The sequence below is a fragment of the Cryptomeria japonica genome, chromosome 6, assembly GCF_030272615.1.
Source record: "Cryptomeria japonica chromosome 6, Sugi_1.0, whole genome shotgun sequence".
In the NCBI taxonomy this organism is placed as follows: Eukaryota; Viridiplantae; Streptophyta; class Pinopsida; order Cupressales; family Cupressaceae; genus Cryptomeria; species Cryptomeria japonica.
In genome coordinates, this window is record NC_081410.1 from 234,295,075 (window position 1) to 234,320,020 (window position 24,946).

The 24,946-nt window shown below is 35.9% G+C and overlaps 1 protein-coding gene across 6 annotated transcripts in view; it reads right to left on the bottom strand.

Annotated features, from left to right (window-relative positions):
- Positions 1-24,946, bottom strand: part of LOC131071474 (probable RNA-dependent RNA polymerase 5) — a 245,886-nt gene that overhangs the window by 140,441 nt on the left and 80,499 nt on the right. For all 6 annotated transcript variants that reach the window (XM_058007354.2, XM_058007352.2, XM_058007349.2 and 3 more), the window contains 2 exons: positions 14,113-14,190; positions 4,846-4,949 (listed from right to left, as the gene is read on the bottom strand). In XM_058007354.2, coding sequence (XP_057863337.1) covers positions 4,846-4,949; positions 14,113-14,190 — 182 coding nt within the window. The remainder of the gene's footprint in view (positions 1-4,845; positions 4,950-14,112; positions 14,191-24,946) is intronic.

The following is a 24,946-nucleotide window of genomic DNA, read 5'->3' on the forward strand; positions in this document are numbered from 1 at the left end:
GTCAGCCGTGCAATGGTGCTTCCTCCTCAGGAAATAACAGTTCAAGGCAAGGAGAAGCCACAATTAGAAATTCATGTGATTGATCCTGAAGCTTCAGAGGAAGAAACTCAATCTGATAATGCTTCTCAGTCCCTTTCTACAGATTCTCCACATAATTCTCTTTCTTCACTTCCCATTGAGGTACCCATGTTTCCTCCTGTGATAGATGTGAGCTCTCAATCTACCCCTTCAGTTTCAGAATCTCCGCAGAACGTCCTCCCACTTTCAGCAGCAAAACCATCTCATGGCCATCCTCAGGAAAATTTGTTGAATATCTTTTCGAAAGATCCTTCATATGTACCTGTGTCTGATATTGATACTTCTATGACCTGTTTTGATGAGTTCATGACATCTTCATCACATCCTGTCGTCACTCAACAGACTATGGTGGCTATCCAGACGGACACTTCTCCCAAGGTCACCACTGTTATTCAAACAGAAACTGCTTCTCCCTCTATCCCAGAATCAAAGTTAATGGCTTTACCTCCATGGCTCAGTTCCTTCACTACAAAGAGAAAGAAGCAGGTAATCTCACCTGATCCCTTCGACTACCAACAGTTGAAACAGTCAAAACCTAAAGCTGTTAAGAGGGCAAACACAGTTTCAAGGGTCATCATTGATGAAAACCGGATCAGAGTGGCAGAGATTGCTGAACCAATATCAGATAAACCAGTTGAAGAAATGCAAGCAGCTGATTATCGGATCACCAAAGTTCAACTCGGTAAGCAGACTCATGAGGTTGTCAAGCACGATGCTCAACAAACAGTGGCTACATTGGTACAACGGTATGATGAGGTGTTGACCAAGAAAGATCAACTGGAAGTAGAGAATCAAAGACTTATGGCAGCCATCCAAAGTATTACTCAACCTTCAAGTGGAGAAGGCCAAGTACCTATTTCTTCCAGGGTCAGCGAACAAATCCAAGGTATCGAGAGAGCCACCCAAAAGGTTCAAGCCTTAGACACCTGGGTTGATCAACTACATGACTTATGTTCACAAGTCATAAAACAGGTATTTGAAACGATGGTTAAATTGGAGATCATTGAAGATAAGTTGAATCAAATCTTGGGTGCCTTCAAATTAAGTTTGGAGAGGTTGAGGGAAATTTAGTTTCTTGGTGAGAGATGCCTCAACATCAGTTGAGCGTTCTTCAGGTGCATGACGTAATTCCTTCCAGAGTCACGTACATTGAATATGAGGAACTTCTGGAGAACAAATCTCTTGTTCTCAAATCACTCATTGAAGAAATAGATGAAACCTTAAAGTTGCGTGGAGCAGTCTTTCAAGATGTAAACTCCCATTGTAAAAAGGCATCCTACGACATTTTAAATCAGAATGATGCACTGCTACCCGAGGAAGAAGTTCTTGCAGACCTACAACTCAAGATTCATGATGAATGGAGAAGTGACCAATTCTTAGTCGCTTCCATTCAAATATTGATAAGTATCAAACTGAGTTGCAGGAAATCCGGTCAGCATTGGAAAAAGGGAATTCCACGCTATGCCAATGCCATGATGTCATCGTAAAAACTAGGGTGGTGGCTATGAACACTTATGAACCAGATCCTGATGAGTTGCAAAAAGTTATTCAGAAGTTCGAATTGTTCGTATCTTCAAGAGTTGCAACTTAAGTGTTTTTAACACTTGTTGTAAAATTTTAAAATTGTAATTTCAGAATTGTAGTTTCCCTTTCGGCAAGTTGTCATCACTTGCATTTTTGTAATTGCAAGTTGTCATCACTTGCATTTTTGTAATTACTGGTAAGGCAACTACAAGTTGTGTCCGATTAGAACTGTAGTTGGAATAAGTCTTAGTTAGTTAATGAAGTCATAATTAGTTGTTGAATAGGTTCTGGTTGTTGAGGGAATTTCTCAAGTTAGTTAGGATCCTCCCACCTTTTTCTCAAGGCTCCTCTTCTATAAATAGAAGCGAGGGTCCTTTGTAATCTTTATCTTTTGGGAAAGCAAGCAAAAACTCTGCCAAATTTACAGCAACAAGTCTTTGAGCTTATGTATGTGAATTGAAGGTTTTGAGAAAAAATAAAGAAAGATTACTCAAGTTTTGAGTCTTTGAGCTACAAGTTTGAGTTTCATTCTTTTTATTTATTCTATGCAAAGTGTTTCTAAAAGAGCTTAGTCCAATCTGATTTGAAGTCTTTGAGCTGCAAGTAGAGAAGATTAATTAAACTAGGAAATCTCTAGAAGGGGTAGCAAGTCTTTGAGCTTACGTCTGTTCTTGAGAAAAAATTATTGTTTGATAAGAAATAGCAACAAGTCTTTGAGCTTGCATTAGTTCTTGTCTTTGTGTTAAAAGAATAAATTATTCCAGTCTTTGTGCTGTCGTCTTTTATTCATTGTAAAATTTAGTATAGCAAAGGGTAGATAGGACTTCCAATAGTCAAGCCTTTGAGCTTGATATTGTTGTCCCGTCTCGAAGGAAGTGACGGAAGTCTTTGCGCTTTCAGGAAACTTCATTTCCTTTCTCTCATTTTACTTAAAAGTGGTTATTACTGTTCATATTCAATCGCTATCCTTTTCTGTGAAGAGAAAAAGATATTGTCTTTCTTAAAGAAAGAAGGAAGACTGTTGTACCATCCTGTTTTTATTTCAGTTTTAGTTAGATAGGGTGAGCCTTCCCTTAATTAGGAGAGTTTTTGCTCGTGTGCTGTGGTTGAAACCACAATTTTGTATATTTCCCCAAGTGTACAAAATTTTCAACCAACAAATCCTTTTAATAAAGTCACCATTCTTCAGAAAATAATTGTTGCGGTATTGTGAACAGAGAATAGATTCGTTGTTCCATGTTACGAATACCAACGGTTACTTGCTCTTCATCATTCAACCAACGGTTACTTGCTCTTCATCATTCACAATTATTAGTATTTGTCAAATGAGTTGGCCATCATATATAGTGAGCATTTTTTGTCTTCTTCTTGATAGATCAGCCAGCAAATTTCATCTTTTGAAGACCATTTCAAATCGCACATGGAACATAGTCGCGCCTTACTGATCTGTCTTTTGAATATTTACAAACTGACCAAACTCTGTATTATAACTGATCATAACTTGTTTTAGTGACCATTACAAGATCACTGTATTATATATGTGTTTTATTGCTGCTCTATTGTCTTTAATGAAATCTACAATATATTAAGTCTGCTTCGATATAATCTCTCCTATATCACTGCACACATACTTGAGCATATCATTAAAGTTCTTCTCAAACTGACATCTGTTCGCTGCAATAGATGGAGTTGGCCTGTAATGTCTCTTTACGTGTTGCTTAGTAAATTGTACCTTCTTCTTAACAGCTGATCTGATTAGTAAATATACTTAAGTCTTTATTAATTATAAAATCCGTTCCTTAATCGCTGTACTCCTTTTTCATTCAGCCTCTCTATACAACATAGAAGGCTCAAACAAATAAATTTAAATCTTTAATTTAAATTTCAATATACATATATTTTCCCAATAGAGTTGTCTTACCACTATCTCCAATGAATAAATGTGTAAGGCTGAACCATTGTTTAAGTCTTACAAACTTATAATCACATATAAAGATAATACAAGGAGCTTTCTCAATATCAACAATACTTGACGGAGTCTTGTTTAGGGACATCACATTTTACCTCAAATGATATTCTAGTTAGAGTTATCTCAAAAAAGAAATATTAAAATGTTAACAAAGTGGCATGCTCCCTTCCATAGACTTGCACTTTTTGTGGTTTTGAATTTGCACCTCAATGACAATATGTGCACTCTTACATTAGGTAACTTTTTTTTACTGTTAACTTAATTTGGTGCTTTCCTTTACAATGGTGCACTCCCTTCAAATACCTAGCTTTTTTCCACTCAATATATTCAACTCATATTCCTCTTTGGAGAGGCATGCTCCTTTACACTAGCATGAATCTTTTTTCATTTTCAACTAAAACTTGCTCTCCTTCATTGACATGCACATCCCTCCATTACCAAACATCTTTTCCATGTCTTAGCAAATTTTTCACCATTTCTCTCTCATCCAAGCTCCAACCCTTGCCTTGTCATCTGCATTGGAAAGCCCTCTTTGTTGGCCCTACAAAGACAGTAACTAAAGATAGTAAAAATGGCATTGATCATAATGGCAAAGACCAGAGTATTGCTCACAAAACAAGGAAATTTCAGAATTTGATTCAATACAAAAAAATAATTGTATTGCTAAGCTTTATAGGCTGATAAATAAACATCACTTGATCAATGTACTAAGTAAGTATTAAACATAGCTACCAACCCTGCATAAAAAATAATGTACTTGTTTTAATATAACGGTGGCTCTTGTTCACTCCAAAATGCGAGACCAACAACATAACACCAAGTAATAATCAAGAGTAATATTATACTTATTACGACACACAAATCAACATAAATTATAAGTTATTTCCATAATAGCACTACCAGACAATGATTATACGTAAAATTCCTGTAAAACACATTTGCTAGACAATATATATCAATAAACACATCTTCAATGGAACAATTTTAACATTTTTGCAATTTTATGCAAACCAAATCTCTCTAGGGGAATCACAACTTCCTACTTATTATTTTATTTTAACCAATAACTCTATTACTCTCTAATAATTGATCAACTACTTTTACCCACTGTATTTCTCTTTGATTATAAGCTTTATTTTTCTATATATATAATATTTATGATAATTTTTTAAGCTTACATTTCACAACTATTTTATTTTTACTGAACATTCTTTTTCAATTAGATGCATTCACATACAACTATAATCAAACAAAATTCACAAATCAAATCAAACCTGGTTTGACATATTTCTAATGACTTCTTGATTTCGCAAGAAAGAAGACCATCTTTCTCAACTTTAATCATCGATTCTCGAATATGTATTGTATTGTGTGGCAACTGCAAAAAAACATCTACAAATAAGAACCTCTATACTAATCCATGAAGCATAAAAACTAACCTAAATATAATCATTGTAGAGAAGAATTTCTATTTGTGTTTTTTACAAACATCATAACATATATTGAAAAAGAATAAATAGGTACAATCATATCAATCTAAGAATCTGGAATCATAAGAAAGGTGAAAACCATAAGATTTGATGGGACTTTATATATGAAGCAAAGTATAGACAAAGTCCATGTCAATCAATCAAAATGATTCATAAGCAAGCATGAATTAGGAATTTACAGATAAGGCTAGTCATAACAAACTGAATTTCTAGTTGCTTGAGGAAAATATTGAAATGTAACACTTGTGATATTATGTCCACAACTGTAGATTAGAGAGACATCAACCTCACAATAAGAGCATGAAATGTGGAAGAAATGAACCTGGTTTCTAAGTAAAAATACTAAACCGTTGGCCTGTTCTATCAAACAGACAAAAAACTATGATACCTGTTGGTTGAAAATTTTGTACACTTGGGGAAATATACAAAATTGTGGTTTCAACCACAGCACACGAGTAAAACTCTCCTAATTAAGGGAAGGCTCCCCCTATCTAACTACAACTTTAACAATAAAATAGGATGGGACAACAATCTTTCTTCTTCTTTCAAGAAAGACAATACCCTTTTCTCTTCACAGAAAAGGATAGCGATTGAATATAAACAACAGTAACCAATTTCAGATGAATCAAAGGAAAGGAAATGAAGTTTCCTGAAAGCTCAAAGACTTCCGTCACTTCCTTCGGGACGGGACAGCAATATCAAGCTCAAAAACTTGATTATATGAAGTCCTATCTACCCTTTTCTACACTAATGCTATAAAGCACAAGTTATGACAGCTCAAAGACTGAAAATATCTTGTTCTTTTCTTCTTTAAAACAATAAGAAGTAGTGTAAGCTCAAAGACTTACAACTATTTCCCACAAAATCTACTCCTAAATTCTCTTAAGAACAAGTGAAAGCACAAACACTTGCAGCTTCTCTCAACAAAATATTTATTTTAATCTATATTAAACTCAACTACTTGCAGCACAAAGACTGCAAATCAGATGTGATTAAGCTCTCAAAGAAACACTTGCAAAGAAGGAAATATGGAACGCCAACTCAAGAATGTAGCACAAAGACTCAAAGCTTGAGTAAATTTTCTTCTATTCCTTCAATCTTTCAATTTACACATAAAAACTCAAAGACTTCTTTGCTGTAAATTTGACAGAGTTTTAGCTTGCTTTCAAAAAGATAAAAATTACAATAGACCCTCTCAAGTATTTATAGGAGAGGAGTCATGAGAAAAAGGTGGGAGGATCCTAACTAACTTGAGAAACTATCTCAACCACCAAGACTTATTCAATAACTAACTTTGACTTATTCCAACTACAGTCCTAACTGAAAACAATTTGTAGTTGCCTTACATGTAATTACAAAAGTGCAAGTTATGTGTCAACTTGCATTTTACAAAAAACACTTTTATATGTAACTTGTCAAAACAAAATTACAACTAAGAGCTACAAAGCAGGAAAATACAACTAAGTGTTGAAAAACACTTAAGTTGCTGCATGTGAAGACACAAATCCTCTAAACTTTTGAATGCTCATTTGTAGTTCTTCGGGATTCAGTTCATGGGTGTTCTTGGCAACAACCATGGTCTTCACAATAGTGTCGTGACACCAGAGGAGCGTAGAGTTGTTTTTATCCAGGATAGACAAGATTTTATGCAAAAAGGCTTGGTGTTTCATCAATATCTGAATAGAAGCGGCCGAGAATTGTTCGTTCCTCCATTCATTGTGAATCCTCATCTGTAAATCAGCAAGAACTTCTTCCTCAGGAATCAGCTCTCCATCCTGACTTACTATGTTGCAAGAGGCCCTTTCACAATAGGAGACAATATCTCAAAAAACTTCTCCCCGGAATCTCGTTGCATCACCGATCTCCTCGATGAGGGATTTAAGAACAAGGGCCTTGTTTTCCAGCAGCTCTTCAAACTCCAAGTACATGACCCTAGAAGAAATGATGGCATGCTCCTGTAGAACACTCAACTGTTGTTGAGGCATGGTACGCCAGATTGTCAACCTATCTTCAACACTTTCCAGATTCTTTTTGAAAATGTCGGAAGTCTGATCTAGTTTTTCCTCAAAAGTTTCCAACTTAGACATCATTTGAAAAATGTCTTTTATCACCTGTGTACATAGATCATGAAGTTGATCAACCCAAGAATCTAGTGCTTGTACTTTTTGAGCAGCCCTTTCCACTCCACAAATTGATTCTTGGGAACCAGAAGAACCTATGGAGTTACTCCCTTCAATAGCAGGTTTCGTGATCTTATGAACGGCTGCCAGAAGTTGTTTGGTTTTCTTCTTCCAGCTTGTCTTTCTTTGCTAGAAGTTCATCACACCAATGTACCAATGAAGCAACGGAAAACTGAGCATCATGTTTAATGACCTCATGCGTTTGTTTGCCCAAGTCTATCCTCGTAACTTTATAATCAACAGCTGACATTCCCTCAAGTGGCTTATCTGCAATAGGTTCAGCTACCTTCATCTTGTTGCTATCAATAGTTACCCTAGAAATAGTCTTGGCCTTCTTAGCAACTTTGGATCTAGACTGTTTCAATTGCTGGTAATCAAAGGCATCAGGTGAGATTTCTTGCTTCTTCCTTTTCGGGGTAAAAGAACTAAGCCATGGAGGTAAAGTCATCAACCCCCCCTTAGTAGCATCTGTAGGCAAAGGAGAAGCAGTTTCTGTTTGAATTACCATGGTTACCCTAGCAGGAACATCTGTTTGGATAGCGACCACGTTTTACTCAGTTACCAATGGGCATGTAGATTGCCTCATAAACTCTTCAAAATCAAAAGTGGAAGTATCAATTTCTGATATCTGTATGCAAGTAGGAATATCCTCAAGAACTTCCACTACACTCTCTTGTTGATGATCAGGCGGTGGCTCATATGCTGAAATGGGAATGGCATTCTGAGGAGATTCATCCACAAGCAAATCAGGAGGAGAAAGAGGTGTCTCAATGGAAACTGGGGGAATGATCTCATGAGGCGAGTCTGAAACTGGAGACTTAGGAGCATCATCAAATTGCTGCCCCTCTTCTGGATTATCTAGATCAACCACCTGAACATGAAATCGTGATTTCTCTTTCCCGCGAACTGTTGTCTCCTCAGGAGGAAGCACTACTGCTCGACTAACCCGCAACTTAATCCTTGTGCCTGAAGACGATGCACCCTCCTTGTTGTCTACCTGTATCTCAGACTTACATCCAAGAGGCCTTGTAGAATCATCTTCTTTTCCAACCTTGATTTTTATAAGTCTAACAGCATTACTTTTCAGCCATGTGTTAGTGTTAGCCAAGATAGGCTGAAATCTTTCAAAGATGGATATACACTCTTTGTGCGACCATTGGATCAAAGGAAGTGGAGCTTCCTGAACCCTCCACGAAATGTATTCAGGATCAAGTATGTGCCCATCATCAATCATCCCTTGTGGGATATCCACCAAGTTCAAATCAACAATTTGTTCAACAGTGAGCCTGCAGTAATCCATCTTCAGAACTTCAACTTCTATGCGGAGATCTACCCAGATGTCTTCAATGCGATGCACATGCACAAAGGATTTCTTGATCTTCTCCTTCATACCCCTGTAATCAAAATCAGCTCTAGGTTTAAACCTTTTGAGCTTGATTTCGTGCAATTCAGTCTCCATGGCCTTAGCCTTCGCAGATATGACAAGGGAATACCAGCCAATTTTCAATGGATTTGTGGTAGAGATGCCCATTCCAACCTTGTGTCTAGCAGACTGAAAAGTGTAGACAGCGATGATCTGTCTTCCCAACTCCATTTGAATGATCTTATCAGTTGGGTATCTGGGAAGCATATATGGCTGACCTCCATAGCATCCGATCCTCATATAGGTGAAGGTAGGGAACTGCAGAAACGAATACCCATATTCACACACCCTTTCCCATGCCTCGTCTGATACTCTTTTATTTTTGAGATTTCTATCAAACTGACACATGAAATATCCAAAGAATGCATCTTGGACTCTTCTCAAATGCAACCTGTTGGGTCTCAATGGCAACTGGTCATAATACTCCCAAACTGGTATAAGTGAGCGATCACCCTTGGTAGAAAGACCTGGAAAGTGTCTAAGTGATGCTGCCAAATATACCAAATAAGAATTCATGAAGAAGGTCATGGTGGTAGGAACTGCTGCGAGTTGTTCACACAAGGCATCGCTGATGACTTCTCCCCATGAAATGTGATGAGACTGTCGTATGAACATGATGAACTAGTACATCCATGGCTCAAAGACATTGGAATGCTCAAGGCCCATCATTCTGTTGAGAAGGGTTATGGTGTCTCCTATCTCCCATTTGAAATCGCAGCGGTACAACTTCGCCCACCTTGAGAAGGAGGCTCGTGGCTCTTGGATCCACCTGTTCATATGTCGCTTGCAATCCTTTTCCCTCTTCACGTAATATTCTGCTGCACTTCCTTTGGAGATTTCCATATAAACTGGTGCAGTAGGTATTCTGAAGACCTTCTCGATCGTATCTGCATCAAGACGGATTATAGCTTCACCATCATCATTTTTGATAACTCTTGTCTCTTTATCGAAATGCTGAGCGCAGGCAAGAACAAACTCAGGTTCTAGGGCAGCCACTGGGAAAGATGATGCATGGTGGATATGGCTTGTCCAACAGCCGCTGCAAATTATTATCTTGTGGATCTTCCACCATCTTGACGAATTCTGACATATCAACGTGCCCTGTCTCCGTGTCTCTAATGTGATCCAAAGGAGAAGAAACCTTCTTCCACCCTCTTGACGAATTCTGACATATCAACGTGCCCTATCTCCGTGTCTCTAATGTGATCCAAAGGAGAAGAAACCTGGGAAGGTGCTACCTCATTCTGATATCTGTCATACTTATATTTCATCTTCTTTGGAGCTGGAGATGCCGGCAAATCTAACATTGATTGTGAACCTGGAATGCTGTGATGAAGACTTAAAAGAGTTAAGGCAACATCATAATCAACTGCAAACAACATTCTTCCGCCTTCAAATGGGAAAAAATTCATTTCTTGAATTTCACGATTTTGTGAGAGGAAGAGGGGAAATATATGGAAATGAGAAAATCTTGACTTTGACCAATTTCGAATCTTGGGGGAATTTTTGCAAATATACAAGTTGGAAAGAACATACATGCAGTCGGGGTTTTAAAACTCGAATGCAAGTACACTTGTAAATTTGCAAATGAAGAAATGAATGGAAAATGAGAATTTGACTTGTGGAAAATGACGGAAATGGAAAGTACGGACATAGGAAAAATGAATGGATAGAAATGGGAAAACCCGGGAATGACATTTTCATGAAAATGGGAAGAACTCTTCAACATGTATTCCGGTTTTTAAAACCCGAATTTGAAAGGGAGGGGTATTTCACACTTTTCAACTTGGAATTTTAACTATAAAATAGTTAAATTCCTTAACCGCATGGGAAGAACAAGAATTTCCAGAGAACTTGTAATCGGGAAATAAAATCCCGAATACAAGTAAAGAAGGAATTTGGGAAGAACAAATGCAATTCAAAAATTGCAGGAATTGCATACCAAGGCGAAGATTTCTCTCACAAAAACCGATTTTTGGGGGAAGAACGACATATTTACAACAATGCAACTAAGAAAATAAAGAAAACAAGAAAATAATAAAATGAAGGAAAGAAAAGAAAGAAAACATACCTTTCTTCAAACTGAAAATGCTTCTCCAAAAATGCAGCCAATTTTTGGACAGAAGAAGAAAAACCAATAAATAGAAGCAATCCGCAATGCCAAACCCTTGTCACGTTGTTACAAAAATGCCCACAAACTGAAAAACGTGGCCGCAAATCCAAATTTGGAGGGCCAAAATGCCAGTGAGAGAGCACACCCAAGAGAGTTATAGCAAAGCGCCTAAGGAGGAGAAGAAGGAATGGAGTCAAATCCTTACAAAACGCAGCCAAAGGGATCACGTGGAGAAAAACGTGGCCACCAAATGCATCATAAATGGCATCATTAAATAGCTCCAAATTCCTCCCAAACTCCACGCCTAGGTAGGGAAGTTCAAAACGATTTAGAAGAATGCAACTTCATTAAGTTTTAATCCCCCAAAATGTGGCATTTTGGAAACAAGTTTTTGCTGATTTGGAGCAAAAAACGAGTCAATACAATCCCCAAATGGCGTGACAAGTGGTTTCAAATGCATAGGAATAGGGTAGAAACCAAAACGCCTCTCCTCCCTTGAAGATCTCCACAAAAATCGATTGAAAACTTCAACAAATTCGCTTCCAACTGAAAATAGGGTTTTTTGGAGAGGAGAACAAGTTCGAATTTACCTTTGCATGAGAAAATCGGGTTTTTGGGAGGACAAATACAAGTTTTATTTTCACTTTTTCACTCACTAAGCCAAAATCGGGTTTTTTATGCCAAATAGCAAGTTTTAATTTTGACTTTTTCACTTACAAAGCAAATTCGGGTTTTTTATACCAAACTACAAGTTTAAAAATTGTCAAAAAAACACTTTATGCATAAAATCGGGTTTTTTGGAGAGAAATGCAAGTTTTAAATACTTGTAAAAGGGAAATAAAATCCCTACAAGAAGTTATACTTGCATGCACACATATGTAATGGGGATTTAAAATCCCTATTACATGTAAAAACCATTAAAGTAAGGGTTTTTAGACCAAACTGCAAGTTTACTTGTAATTTAGCCAAAAAATCCCTATTTTAACCAAACAAGACCAAAAACAATAAAAACAATAAAAGTGAAATTTAAAACAAATTACAAGTAACATTTTTTAATAAAAAGTGCACATGTAATAAGCTAAAAATTCCCCTACAACGACCAAAACAATGAATATCATTAAAACTTGCAGTTTGAAGAAAATTCTCCACCTGCAGTCGGGATTTTAAAACCCGAAATTGAAGGAAAACCATAGCAAACGAACCAAGAATTTGACGAAATTCGAAACGTAGTTCGAGGATGGACTGAGGGTTAAACCAGTCCCGGGATTAGTCAAAATTATGCCTCGGGAAGCGTGCCATAGAGTAAAAATTTTCATTTTTTCACAAAAATTTCATGTAGTGGTGCTTCATTTTTGGAAACAAAAATGAGGTCAACAATACCCACAAACATATGAAAGTAGATGTTAGAAATTTAGCCATCATTCATGATGAGGATGGAAAAGAGGCTGACTCAATCTGCATAGATAAATACCAAACAAGAAGGCTGATATCAATATAGTATTATAGAGTTTGACAAATATCACAACAATAGAAATTAAAAACAGAAGATAAATCCCATAACTATCATTAATTTCAACCTATAATAATCATGCACCTTATTCCAAGTGAGAATGATACAATTTTACTATTTATTAGGTGTACACATTATGGAGAAAATTGGAAAACAGAAGATTGGTCTGAAAAAAAATCCCAACCTGCAAGATAAAAAAGAAGTCAAACAAAAGTAGAAGCAAAAATTGTTAGTTTTAGGAAGTTACAAAACCAAGAAAAAAGAACACAAACAAGGCAAGTGGAGTGAAGTAAGAGATAAAATCAACCTTAAGGATTATCAATTCAAGAAGAGCTTCAACAATCACAAAAATCCAACACCCAATTCAAACATAAATTCACAAAACTAGATTTATAGTGAAAAAACAAAGCAACGGAACAGCTGGAGAAAAAAAGAAAGAAATTATATTAATGTTCACAGTTGGAGAGGAAGTTCACACATACTAGAATCATAGAACTGATGGAAAAAGTAGACTGGCTTATTGTTGTTTAACCATGAGTGAGTATTACAATAACTTCTATCATTTGACCATCAATGCAAATTTCTGTGTACATGTAATCCAATGTTTAAATATTTGAAATCTCCTATTCATAATTATGGATCTGGAAGCAATGGTGCATTCTACAAATGCTATTATGGGAATGTAAAATGCTCATTATCGATTTAGTTGATATGAATGAATAGCGCTTGGTTTCCTCCTCTTTGATATCATAACCATGGAGATATTTAATATAAGATTCTTTTACAACAGTAATCCAACTTATTTTAAAAAACAAAACAAGCATTACAATATGCTGTGTAATACAGAAGACTTTTAATTCCCAGAATGCCATTTCTTGAATCTGGCACAATAACACTCTTTTATCAGTCATAAATTCTGTCATTTTGTTAGAATACAATAGTTTCCTACTACTTCATTCATATGGAAGAAGGCCCATTTAATATGCTTCTTCACACTCAATGCAAAATAACATAGTTCTTTCACTGTGGTATTAAGAATTATCAATACAAATTTTCTACTAGGATTGTGCTGTCCACCAAATTAAAGTTGGAGGTTTTGTTTCAGTGCTACATTTTTACTATAATTTCAAGATATAACTGCATGTGTTTATTAAATCTGATCTTTAATGTCTAGACTGAAGTCAATGCTTGAATATGAAATGAGTTATATACACTAATTTAGATATGCCAATAATATAAACTAGACATTAGTCGACTAGTCACAAATCAATTCTAAATTCTCTAAGTTCCTATTCTTTGTAAAAATGTTCTAAAAATTTAACATAGAATGTACCTTCATTTACTAACCAACAAAATAAAAAAAATACATTACAGAGATCAAAAAACTTACGCTAAGCATCGACGGACTTTCCTGATCAACAGTATTCCTTGCACACAATTATCTTACTTTGCCTAATTTTATGGAGGAATAATTTAATTCCACAACTAATTCATCTTCTTAAGTGGAAATAACTACTGAAATTATAGTACTTTGAATAAGCACTTCTAATTTTGTCAACACTATTCTGCTACAATACAATATCAAAGACCTTGGTCATCACTTGGCAAACCTAAATGGAAGTTACAACAAGCCTGTCATGTTTCTCAGTGGATCTTAAATTCACCATATCAAATCCTTTTAAATGACTTTTCTACCTATAGACAAGCTATAAACTGAACAAACGTATTAAAATTTAAAGCATCTAAAAATTACATCCTCTGGTCAAAAATTAGAAAGAGATACAGCTAAACTATTGAGAAAGATTTTCCAATGAAAGAGGCCTACCTCTCTGTTAACAAGCAACGTTCCTTTGACAGCATAACCATCATAGAAAAGACGACATTGAATTAGCAATGGACAGGCCTGCAAAGTAATATATACATTAATGAGTTGATTGATGCAAGTCAAAATCTGAAATTAGAAATATTATACTTGTACAAGTTGTTGAATTTCAGTCACCATGCAATGAATCAATGTTTACAGTATAATCTATTGCGTAAGAAAGAAAAATAAAACTATAACTCCTCCAACAATCTAATTGTGAAGGAATTAAAACATTCCTCTATTGTTTGACCATTTTAAATTTTTCTGTATTTTTATAATAGTCTGTTGGAAGTATGTATTGTTGTGGTTGTCATTGATGTCAAACTTCTTGTTCCGAATAGTTGTTGGTCCACAAAGTTCGTGATGCTATCTTGCTATGTTTGTATTGCAGTTGTTCTATTGGTTGTTTCAGAAGTGTTCATATCTAGAAAGTGTTGCTGATGTTGTTTGATATTGTTACCTTCTTTAGTTATGTTTTTGGTGTTATGGATGTGATAGTTTACTGGTCCAGAAATATCTTTGTGTTCTCTGAATGTTGTGGTGGTATATTTCATTGCCGGTTGTGATATTCTATGTTTATCCTATCTTTTGGTCAGGATATCATTTGTGGAAGGTAATTGGATATGTTATGGGTCTCACTAAAGCGTGTGGAGATCCGGATAAGAGTAATTTGCATTGGGAAGTTTGTTTTGACCGTTATTTGTTTATATGGACACGTTACGTGTTGGTATGCTATTGGTTATATTCCGGCGATTGCGGATCGGTAGATTGATATTTGCACGATGTGTTTTGGTCCCCTCTTTCTCTTGGAGTGGATCAGCGTGTGTATTTTTGGTCTAGATAGTATATTTTGTTTCAGGTCGACTTGGTTCAAGTTTTCATGATCTATCTTGTACATAAAGGATGTATGTGATTGAGTTACGCAAAGTAAGAGAGAGCGAGTGAAATTGTGAATGAGGCAGAGAATGTGATGTGGAGATTGTCAACGAAATTCATTGAAGAGCAGAGAAGAAGAGTTGTGTTCGAATGATATCTAGGTTGTTTTGAGACTGCGGCAGAGGTATGAGATAGTGTGTTCACAGATGAGGTCTGAGTTATGAAAGTTGATGTTGGTCGCTTGATGCAGAATTCAAGGACAGCTTCATAATCAGGAGATCCTTCTTTTCAAATCATTTTTGTATCTTTCCCAATCGTTTAGCATCAAGTTTGCAAGTCCTCTTTTGTATCTTCCTCTGTTGTAGTTAGCATGAGGTTTGCCAGTGCTTTTTTGTATCTTGCCCCAAGAGCAGTTAGCTTTGGTTTGCAAGTCCAAAGCAGTAAGCTCATTCATTGTAATTTGATATACATAGTGGATACATTTTGTGGGCAAGTACTCACCGTGGTTTTTCCGAGTTTGAGTTTTCCACAGAAAAAATATTGGTGTTGATATGTTGTGTTTGTGTTGTTGGTTAATTTGTTATGTGCTGCATTAATTTTTGTTTAGACCGATTCACCCCCCCCCTCTCTCAATCCTGTCGTGGGTCCAACAATTGGTATCAAGACAAGGTTCCTCTTTAGTAAGTTTAACTGCTTGAGGTAGATCGGGTATAGCGCAGGACATGCATTAGAAGGTTCAAATCTTTGATGGTACAAACTTTCCGTATTGAAAGGAGAGAATGGAAGCACATTTGGAGACATTGTAGAATGGAATATGTGATATTATCCAAACAGGATATACACCTCCGCAAGGTGGTCCTCAGACTCCGGATGAGTTAAAGTTAGGGGAGACCAATGCAAAGGTTAGAGCTATAATTTTCAGTTGTATAAGTGATTCAATGTTTGGAAGAGTAAGACGATTGAAAAAAGCTAAACCTGTGTGGAACAAGTTGTGTTTAGCATTTGAAGGAGATCCAAAGACAAAACAGGCTAGGCTGACAAATCTCAAGCACGAATATGAATATATCTAAGAATGCTTGAAGATGAAGGTGCTAAGAGCTATATTCATGGCATGATTGAACTTGCTGATGGCATAAGAGTTGTCGGTGGACATTTGGATGAAAGTGATGTTGTTCAAAGATCTTGCTGACCCTGCCTAAATCCTACAAAGCAACAAGGTGTGCCATACAAGAAAGCAATGATTTAAGCAAGTATACTATTGATCAGCTTACCTGTACCTTAGCAGCCTTTGAAATTTCAAAAATGGAGGACGAGAAAAGAAAAAACAAGGCAGCAGCGCTTAATGTTTCAAGACATGATGATCCGGAATGCAGTGGAGATTTGGATGATTGCAACAAGGCACTGGAAAGCTAAGTCACAAGGTTCGAATTCGAATTTGACTTCGACAACAATAAAATTCGGATGAAATTCGACCAAGTTAAAAAAATCAAAAAACAAATCGACATTAAATTCGCCTTTTATAAATTTAATTTTTTTAAATATAAGTAAAAGATCACAAAATAGACAAATAAAATAAAAATTGTCATTTGTAAACAACAATTTTATGAACATTACTATAAAAAAATAAAAATACAACATATAACAATATATATATATGGGGTTCACCCCATAGCGCAGCGGTACAGCTGTGAGCCTCCCTCAATGGAGGTCGTGAGTTCAATGCACGGGGCTTGGCCCCTCTCCGCCCCCGCCGTTTCACATCGTCCGCCGTTCCACATCGTCCGTCGCTGCACTGGTCTGCTGACTTGGCAGACAAAGGTTTGCTTTGGCCAGAGAGGTAGTTCGTTGTTGGTGCATGCCGAGGAGTGATTGATAAATTTGGAGTGTGCTCTTGGTCCCCCCGATGCTCGCTGGTCGATTGCTCTCTGTTCGTTGGCTAGGAAATTGACAGTTGTGCTCTCAGGCTGTGTAGGATGCTTCAAAGAGGATGCCTTGGCCCTCAATTCAGAGATGAGATCCTCCTTGTGATCTCACTGGTTCATAGCTCTAGTCAAAAGCGCTTGCTTAAAAATAAATAAATATATATATATATATTTGGTGATTATTAAGCTCATAAGAAGATAATATAATTATATTATATTATATTTAATTTAGTTTAATACATGTTTTTTAATATAATAGACTAAGTATATACTTTAAATATAACATTTCAAAATTTAAAACTTATACTATTAAAAAATTTAAAACTATATTTTGATAAATATAACAGTTTTTAATATAATTTACTCTGTAATTTAAAACATATCTTAATAAATATAATATTATAAAGTTATAAACTATACTAAAATTCTATATATTAAAATAGCCCTATAAAAAGAAAATAAAAAAACAGACAAGTAGAAAATGCAGAAAACAAATTGCGCATTAAGATCAAACATGCAGATGGAGACATCGAGCAATGGGAGGTGTGGGGATGATATTGGTTGTGGACATAATGTCCAGGGAGGAAATCATAGCAAATGCCCATGCCTTTCCGACAACCTACAAGATGAAATTAAAGCTTATGCAGCCTCAAGAAAAACACCGATTGGAGCAATTGATTTTCAAGGCATTGTGTTCAATAGCAAAGAAGATTTGAGCACTGCCGATTCGGAAATCCTGAAGCTGGATGTGATAGAACCCGGAGTCAATATCCTTGATACATTGCCTTCAAACCTCAACCACGCAGACCTCCCTGACGACCAAAGGATGGTTTAGTTCAAAGTGCAGGGAAGTGAAAGTCGTGGCGAAAATGATCAGGGAAGACACAGAGGAAAGATGTCCAGAGAAGATTTAGTGATGTTTCTAGAGTGAGCCGCAATGGTCAAAAACCCTAGAAAATATTTTTGAAACCCTTAAAAAACACTCTTAAAAAATACACTTAGTGGAAGAAGCTAACATGTTTTTCTGTATGAATATTAACCCGAATTTTAACGAATTTTATAGCAACATTTGAAATTTGCCGAAATCCAAATTTTATGGTTGAAGTTCGGCGAAACTTGTGACAGAGCTGGAAAGTACAAAGGTAAGTTACCTCTGAAATTTTTTTCTTGTGGTAGAATTGGACATTATGCTTCTGATTGCACTTAAAGGGAAGACTATAACAGATCGAATGATGATGAGAAGAAAATAGAACTAGGAAACACAACTTTAACAAAAGAGAGAAAAAGGGCTTATGTTCTATAGAGGAACATACATCTGAAGATAAATTGATGATGACACAAATGAAAAATCCTTGTTTTTACCAATTGAAGAAAAGAAGAATCCATCAAAAAAACCGGAAGAAGAGAAATCAGTCAAAACTGCATTGCATGCTAAGATAGAACCAAATGCATGGATTATCGACTCGGGATGTTCAAATCATATGACTAGTGAGAAAGACAAGTTTATTAATCTCAAGAGATATGATGGTCGATCAGTGAAATTTGTTGGAGAAGATGGTGCAGCTATTCAAGGTATTGGAAATGTCTCTATTGATGGTAAGCATAAAACTGATGATGTTTACCATGTTGAAGGATTAAGACAGTTTGTTAAGTGTTATTCAAATGCATAGAAAAGGCTATGAAGTTTTGTTCAATAGTGCCGAATGTGTAATCAGAAAAGAAAGACTAGTAGAAATCTTGCAAAAGGAGTTAGAACAAATAGAAATGTATACTACATCAAGGATAAGAGAGAAAGCAAATGTTTTCTAGCACAGAGTAATACTGAAACCGGTGTCAAGATTGTTCCATCAATTACACAGAAGACAAGTGTTCCAAAATAGAACAAGCAGAAGGAAACAAATGAAGAAGAAGAAGAAGAACAGGAAGACTCGGCAAAAGTTCCTACCAAGTATGTCCAGAAGCATCATTCAAAAAATCAATTAATTGGAGGCAAGTCAAAAGGTGCTCAAACAAGAAGGAAGATCGCAAAAGCTCAAGAACAAGCCAATTACTGTTTTTTATCAATGACTGAGCCGAAGACTTATGCGGAAGCAAGTAAAGATGAAAGTTGGGTAAAAGCAATAGAAGAAGAACTAAATCAGATATAGAAGAACAAGACTTGGGAACTAGTACCTAGACCGGTGGACAAAAATGTAATAGGAATCAAATGGGTATTCAAGAACAAACTAAATGAGCAAGGATAAGTTACAAGGAATAAAGCAAGACTACCATATAAAGGATATTCTTGTATGGAAGGCATAGTTTTTAAGTAATTTTTGCTCCAGTGGCAAGGATGGAATCTATACATATGTTTCTTGCATTTTCTACTTACAAGAACTTTAAAGTTTATCAGATGGATATCAAGTCAACATTTTTGAATGGAGATCTAAAGGAAGTACACATTGAGCAACCGGGTGGGTTCAAACTGACAGAAGATCCGGCTATGATGTGCAAACTGAAGAAAGCATTGTATGGACTCAAACAGGCAACCAGGGCTTGGTATGCAAGATTAGACAGGTATTTGTTTCAACACAATTTCAGGAAAGGTACAACAGACAGTAATCTTTATTTCACGATTGATGGAGATAAGTTGTTAATTGTTATAGTTTATGTTGATGACATTATATTTGGGGGAAATGATAGTTTATGTAAAAGAGTTTGCTAAAAAGATGTTGAAAGAATTTAAAATGTCAATGATTGGTGACTTGTGTTTCTTTTTTGGGCTACAAGTTATTCATTCTGAAAATGGAATTTTTATCTCTCAAAGCAAATATGTGAAAGAAATGCTGAAGAAATTTGGTTTTGATGATTGTAAACTAGTTACAACTCCTTCAACCATTGGATGCAAGCTAAGCAAAGATGATAAGTCTCTGGAGGTTGATCAGAAGAAGTACAGATCAATGATTCGTGGATTGTTGTATTTGACTACGTCCAAACCAGATATCATGCAGGTTGTTTGTTTGGTGGCAAGGTTTCAAGAAAATCCGAAGGTGACACATGAGCAAGCTGCGAAAAGAATTTTCAGTTATATAATAGGCGTAATAATCAATTGTTTGATTTCCCTCGATATGTTTGCATCCTTGATAAGGTGTCTAATCACTTTGAATCTTGTCATCTATGTTATCCATTCATAGTTGTATGCCTATGAATAGAGTTCCATGTCTTCTGAAAAAAACCAAATCGTCAAAGCTTCTAGGTGCGCCCCAAACAATTAATTTAAACCATTCACTTTAATTTAGGTGTTTATGCTTACAAGCTTGCCCCTAATAGTTCTTTTGATTGATTTTGATTTTAAAAAATATGGTCACTTATATTTTCACACCCCTATGTATGACTTCAAACTTCAATTACACTTCAAGGTGTGCACGTATTAGTGTTTAAGTGAGTTCAAGTTTGAAAGGCAAGTTTAAACTTATACAGGCATATAATTAATAGGTTTTTGAGTTTTACTCATTAAGGTGCATGCATCATTGTGGTGTAGGCAAATTTTGAATTTTAAACCTTTCTCCTTGCTTATAAGTGCATGGACCTATCCTATCCTATCCTTGAAATTTTGAAACTTCAAAAAATCTCCTTACCCTACATAGCAACACCTACTCATGTAATTGCAAACTTTGATCTAAACAATTTCATCCTTCACTTATCCTATATAAGCATCATAAAGGTCAACTAGAAATTTGATTTTGAATCAAGCCATCTTTGTATACTAGCACACTTGTAACATATTTTGCACCTTTTCACGCAAGCTTTGCTTTCTTCCTTGCTCGCTTCCATTAACATGACATCCCTTTGTAGCTTTCTGTAATGTACCCTTTTTCGGTGATTCCTACATCAATGGTGGCTTCAGCTTTCTTGAAGGTAGAGATCCTCATCGATTAGGAGTCCGGTTATTGACATTCACTTATGGGGATCATGAGTCGGTTGACACTTTACTAAAGCAATTTCGACTTTTTTCATGCACTCCAAACTTTTTGCATGAAAATTCTATTTTTGGAAAGTGTCTATTTTTAGTACACTAGATTTTTCGAGGAGCTCATGAGTATATTGGTGACTTTAATTTTCACTTGCAAACTATTTCAACATTTTTCGTACTTTCAACTAATTTTGTGGGAAATCATTAAAAGTGAGTTGTCAAAAAAGCATAATTTAAAGACAGCTTAAATGAATTATTTATAGAGCAAATTTATTGAAAGTAACTATAGTGCCTGAAAAGAGCAAATGATTAAATAAAGTCACTTTTAGAAGCAATAAGGATTCTTTTTTAAAAAAGGTGATTTCAAATATTAAATTCCGAAAAGTTCTCGGGGAGATTATAGAAAGGGCTAAAGGGTCTCATTTCTATTCATTTTGGATACTATTTATTTCTCTGAAAACCACAATTGTGGAGATTGAACAGATTTTTCAAGGACAACCCAAGATGAAAACCTTAAAAGGAAGATCAAGTTCGATGGTTAAAGATCTCCCCTAGCCGATATAAGGGAATCCACTCAAAGATTCAATTTGCACAAAAAGATTTGCAGGTTTTACATAGTAGTTAATGATTGAGATTTTCCTAATTTGTGAAGTCTTGCATGCAAGACAAATTGATGGAAGATTGCAAGAGCTAATGGATGTTTAAGAAGATATTTGGATGCCAATTCACAATGTTAGGTGTAGGAATTAATTTGTTGAAGCTCATTTTGCTGGGTGCAAACATCCTAGTTTTGTTGGGCATAGGAGACCCTTTGTTAGGGTTTAGGCAGACGAGAGCAATAAACAATATTAAACATAATGCTGACTAAAAGAAGCAAAAATAAGAATCCATAAGATGGTTCACCCAATGTAGGCTACATCCTACAAAGAAACAACCGTCCACTTTCCTTCTATTATCTGACAAAGAGCAAATTACCATCTAATGATTTTTCATATTTCACAACCATTTCTTTATCAAGCCTTCTTGGTGGTTTATAAAGGTCAGTTTACATACAAAAACAATGCTATTGTGCCCAGCAGCCCCTGTCAGGCTTTGCCCCCAAACCCCTACAGTGCACTCTGCCCCTAGGCCCTTGTCAAACGGACATTCCCACAGGCACCGCAAGAGGGGCTCTGCCCCCCTACACTCCTCGTTAATTGATGTGGGGGGAAAACGTGACCGACAAAGCCACCAAAATTTAAGCCAAGCACCATGATCAATGACCACATGCCAATACCTTTGTTGCTGGGCTACAAAGATATTTGTGTTGGCATGAATATGAAGCAGGTCATGGGTATTTCTCCTGATTTTTGGGCGTTAACTTCATTCAATACTGGGTGCATGACATAACATTGTGGTGGCAGAAATAGTACTTGTCTGGCATGGTGTAAGATGTAGATTTTCAGTCACTAGCGAACCCTATGTCAAGTCAAATTAATCAGCAAGGTCAAGTGAGGGGTTTCAACAATTAAAGTGAATATATTCTGGCTTTTAGCAGTAGGCTGAAGGGGAAATGTGGTAAGTTACATGCTAGTCAATGACTTTGGAAGCAGGACGTGAGACTTGCTGACTATCCAAGGGTCCGACGCAACCATTAATGAATACATTTGCAGTTTTTCAGATTTCCCAACTAGGTCAATTACAAGGTTAGAGCCTTGTATGAATCTATCCAATATATGAATGTCAAAGGTTAATTTATAATTGTTATGTGAGCTCATTACATTACAAATTCAGCTTCATAAAGTATTGTAAACAGAAAATTCGGCATTTCACTTGCATGTAAAATATTCGGAAAAAATGCATATTCAGTAACTTTCGAAAAAACTTCCAAAAAAATTGGGTTGGAATGTTGGAACTAGGCAAGGGTCATTAGAGTGGTATCAGAGTTGGTCTCTCCAACCAGCCTGTTTGCATTGTGGATCACGGCACCATTGAGTTAAAAAAAGTTGGTCAAAAATCTTTTTGATGTAGGATGTAAGCTTGAACAAATACCTCAAGGAAAAGATGTTCTTCTCAACACCATGAAGAAAGTAGAAGACTGTTTGCATGTGATGGAATCAATCACTTTTCAGATAATACAGGCAGCCATGATTGCTGCAGTGACTTACATGGGTAAGCAAAAGTGGTTGAGACAAAGATAAGGATGTGAAATTGCTTGTTACTTCTTGTTTATGTGAAATCATGAAAGTTACAGCTCCTAAGACTCCACACAATGATGATATAATGAAAAAGATACTTCAGTTGTTGGTGGCTAGTTTTCAAGTTTTGGATGCTGTCACAAGTTCTCATTTTACCAGGAGTGGTAGCCATATTGGAAACACTTGCAAAAATCAGATTTAGTAACATCAAGTTAGTTATAGGTTGTGAAGATCTAATTCTTAAAATGTTTCACCATTCGTTGCTACAATCACAAAACATCAAGCTGATAATGTTATAACAGCCATGCAGTCCATTATGACACTGATTGACAATGAAAGTGATGATGTGCCACGGTCTCGTTACTCTATCTTAGCAACTAGCAGGTGGAAGGTTTATAAAAAATCCTTATCAGTTGAACAGGTCTTTGCAGAAATGGTGATTGCACAATGTGAGGAAGAAGAGGAGTTTATAGCATAATATTCTAATGGAGAAAATGCTTTATCTCAAGAAATATGTATGCAAAATATATAAACATATAAGAATTAAAAATATATACATATAAGCAGTAGTAGTTAAGTTCAAGATACACCACTACACTAATAGTGAAATAACATAGAAAATAGTGAAAATACACCACCATGTTTATGTTTTAGTTCAAATAACATAGAAAAATAGTAAAAACAACACCATACTGATGTTTTACTTCAAAAATAATAATGTCAAGTATTAACAATGAGCCATCACTGATCAAATATCATATGGGTCATCAAAAATATCATCAACATCCTCCATATGTTGTGGTAAATTACAAAAACCACAAAAAGTGCCACAGATAGTGGCACTGGGACTGGCACTAGCACTGGCATTGGCAGCGGTGCTACCAAACTCACTCTCATGATCACTAGGTAGCTCATGGTCATCATCATCAACTCCAAGTGCAGCAAAGCAGGAAACTGAATCATCCAACTCCGCATTCATTAACTTTACGTCATTTAATGCTCCAAATATGGATGTTGGATCAATAATTAAAGTTAAATCAATGTTTTAATTTTACATCATTTAATGCTCTAAATATGGATGTTGGATCCATAGTTAAAGTTAAATCAAAGTTTTAACTTTACGTCATTTAATATTATTAATACTTAGAAATGGAGTTGTAAGGGGTTAAAAGGGTAACTTTTCATTAAAATTCATAAACTGACTTTATTATTCCTCATGTGGCTGCCAACTATGAGAAAAGGAATCAATTGAAAGCAAACTTCATTTAAATGATAAAAAACCCAACTTGGGCATGGGGTTTTGGCCGGAGTAAAAAAAACATTTGATAATTTCAAGAGAAGAACATAGAAGGGTTTATAAGTTGCTGAAAATTGGTTTTTTGGGCAAAAAAAAACTCTCAAGAAGAACAGTATTTGCAGGTGTAGAATATCACACAAGAATACTTTGCTGAACACTCCATTCAGGGGTTTTACTGGTGCATCAATTGATACACTCTGGTGTTGATTTGACAAAGATTTTCTGAACATTTCAGGGCAAGGTTTCAAAGTAGATATATCAGCAGATTTGAAGAGTTTATTGTTGGTTCTTATTAAACGTACAATACCTAGACAGGTTGTACCATTCTTGCCTGCAGGGTAATTGTTCCAAGGGATGGTGTGAGTTCATATGACAGGTTCAGATCAGATTCCCCCAACAAAATAAGGCCATACAGTTCCATCAACAATGACCCTATTCATCAGCAATTTATCATCCTCCAGTAAGGTGTTTCGATTTGGGTTGCTTGGAAACCCTAGGCATTGGAAACATCAGGTCATTACTGCATTTCTAAAATTATGAAATGTCGATTGCTGCTGTTAAAGAATGGAAT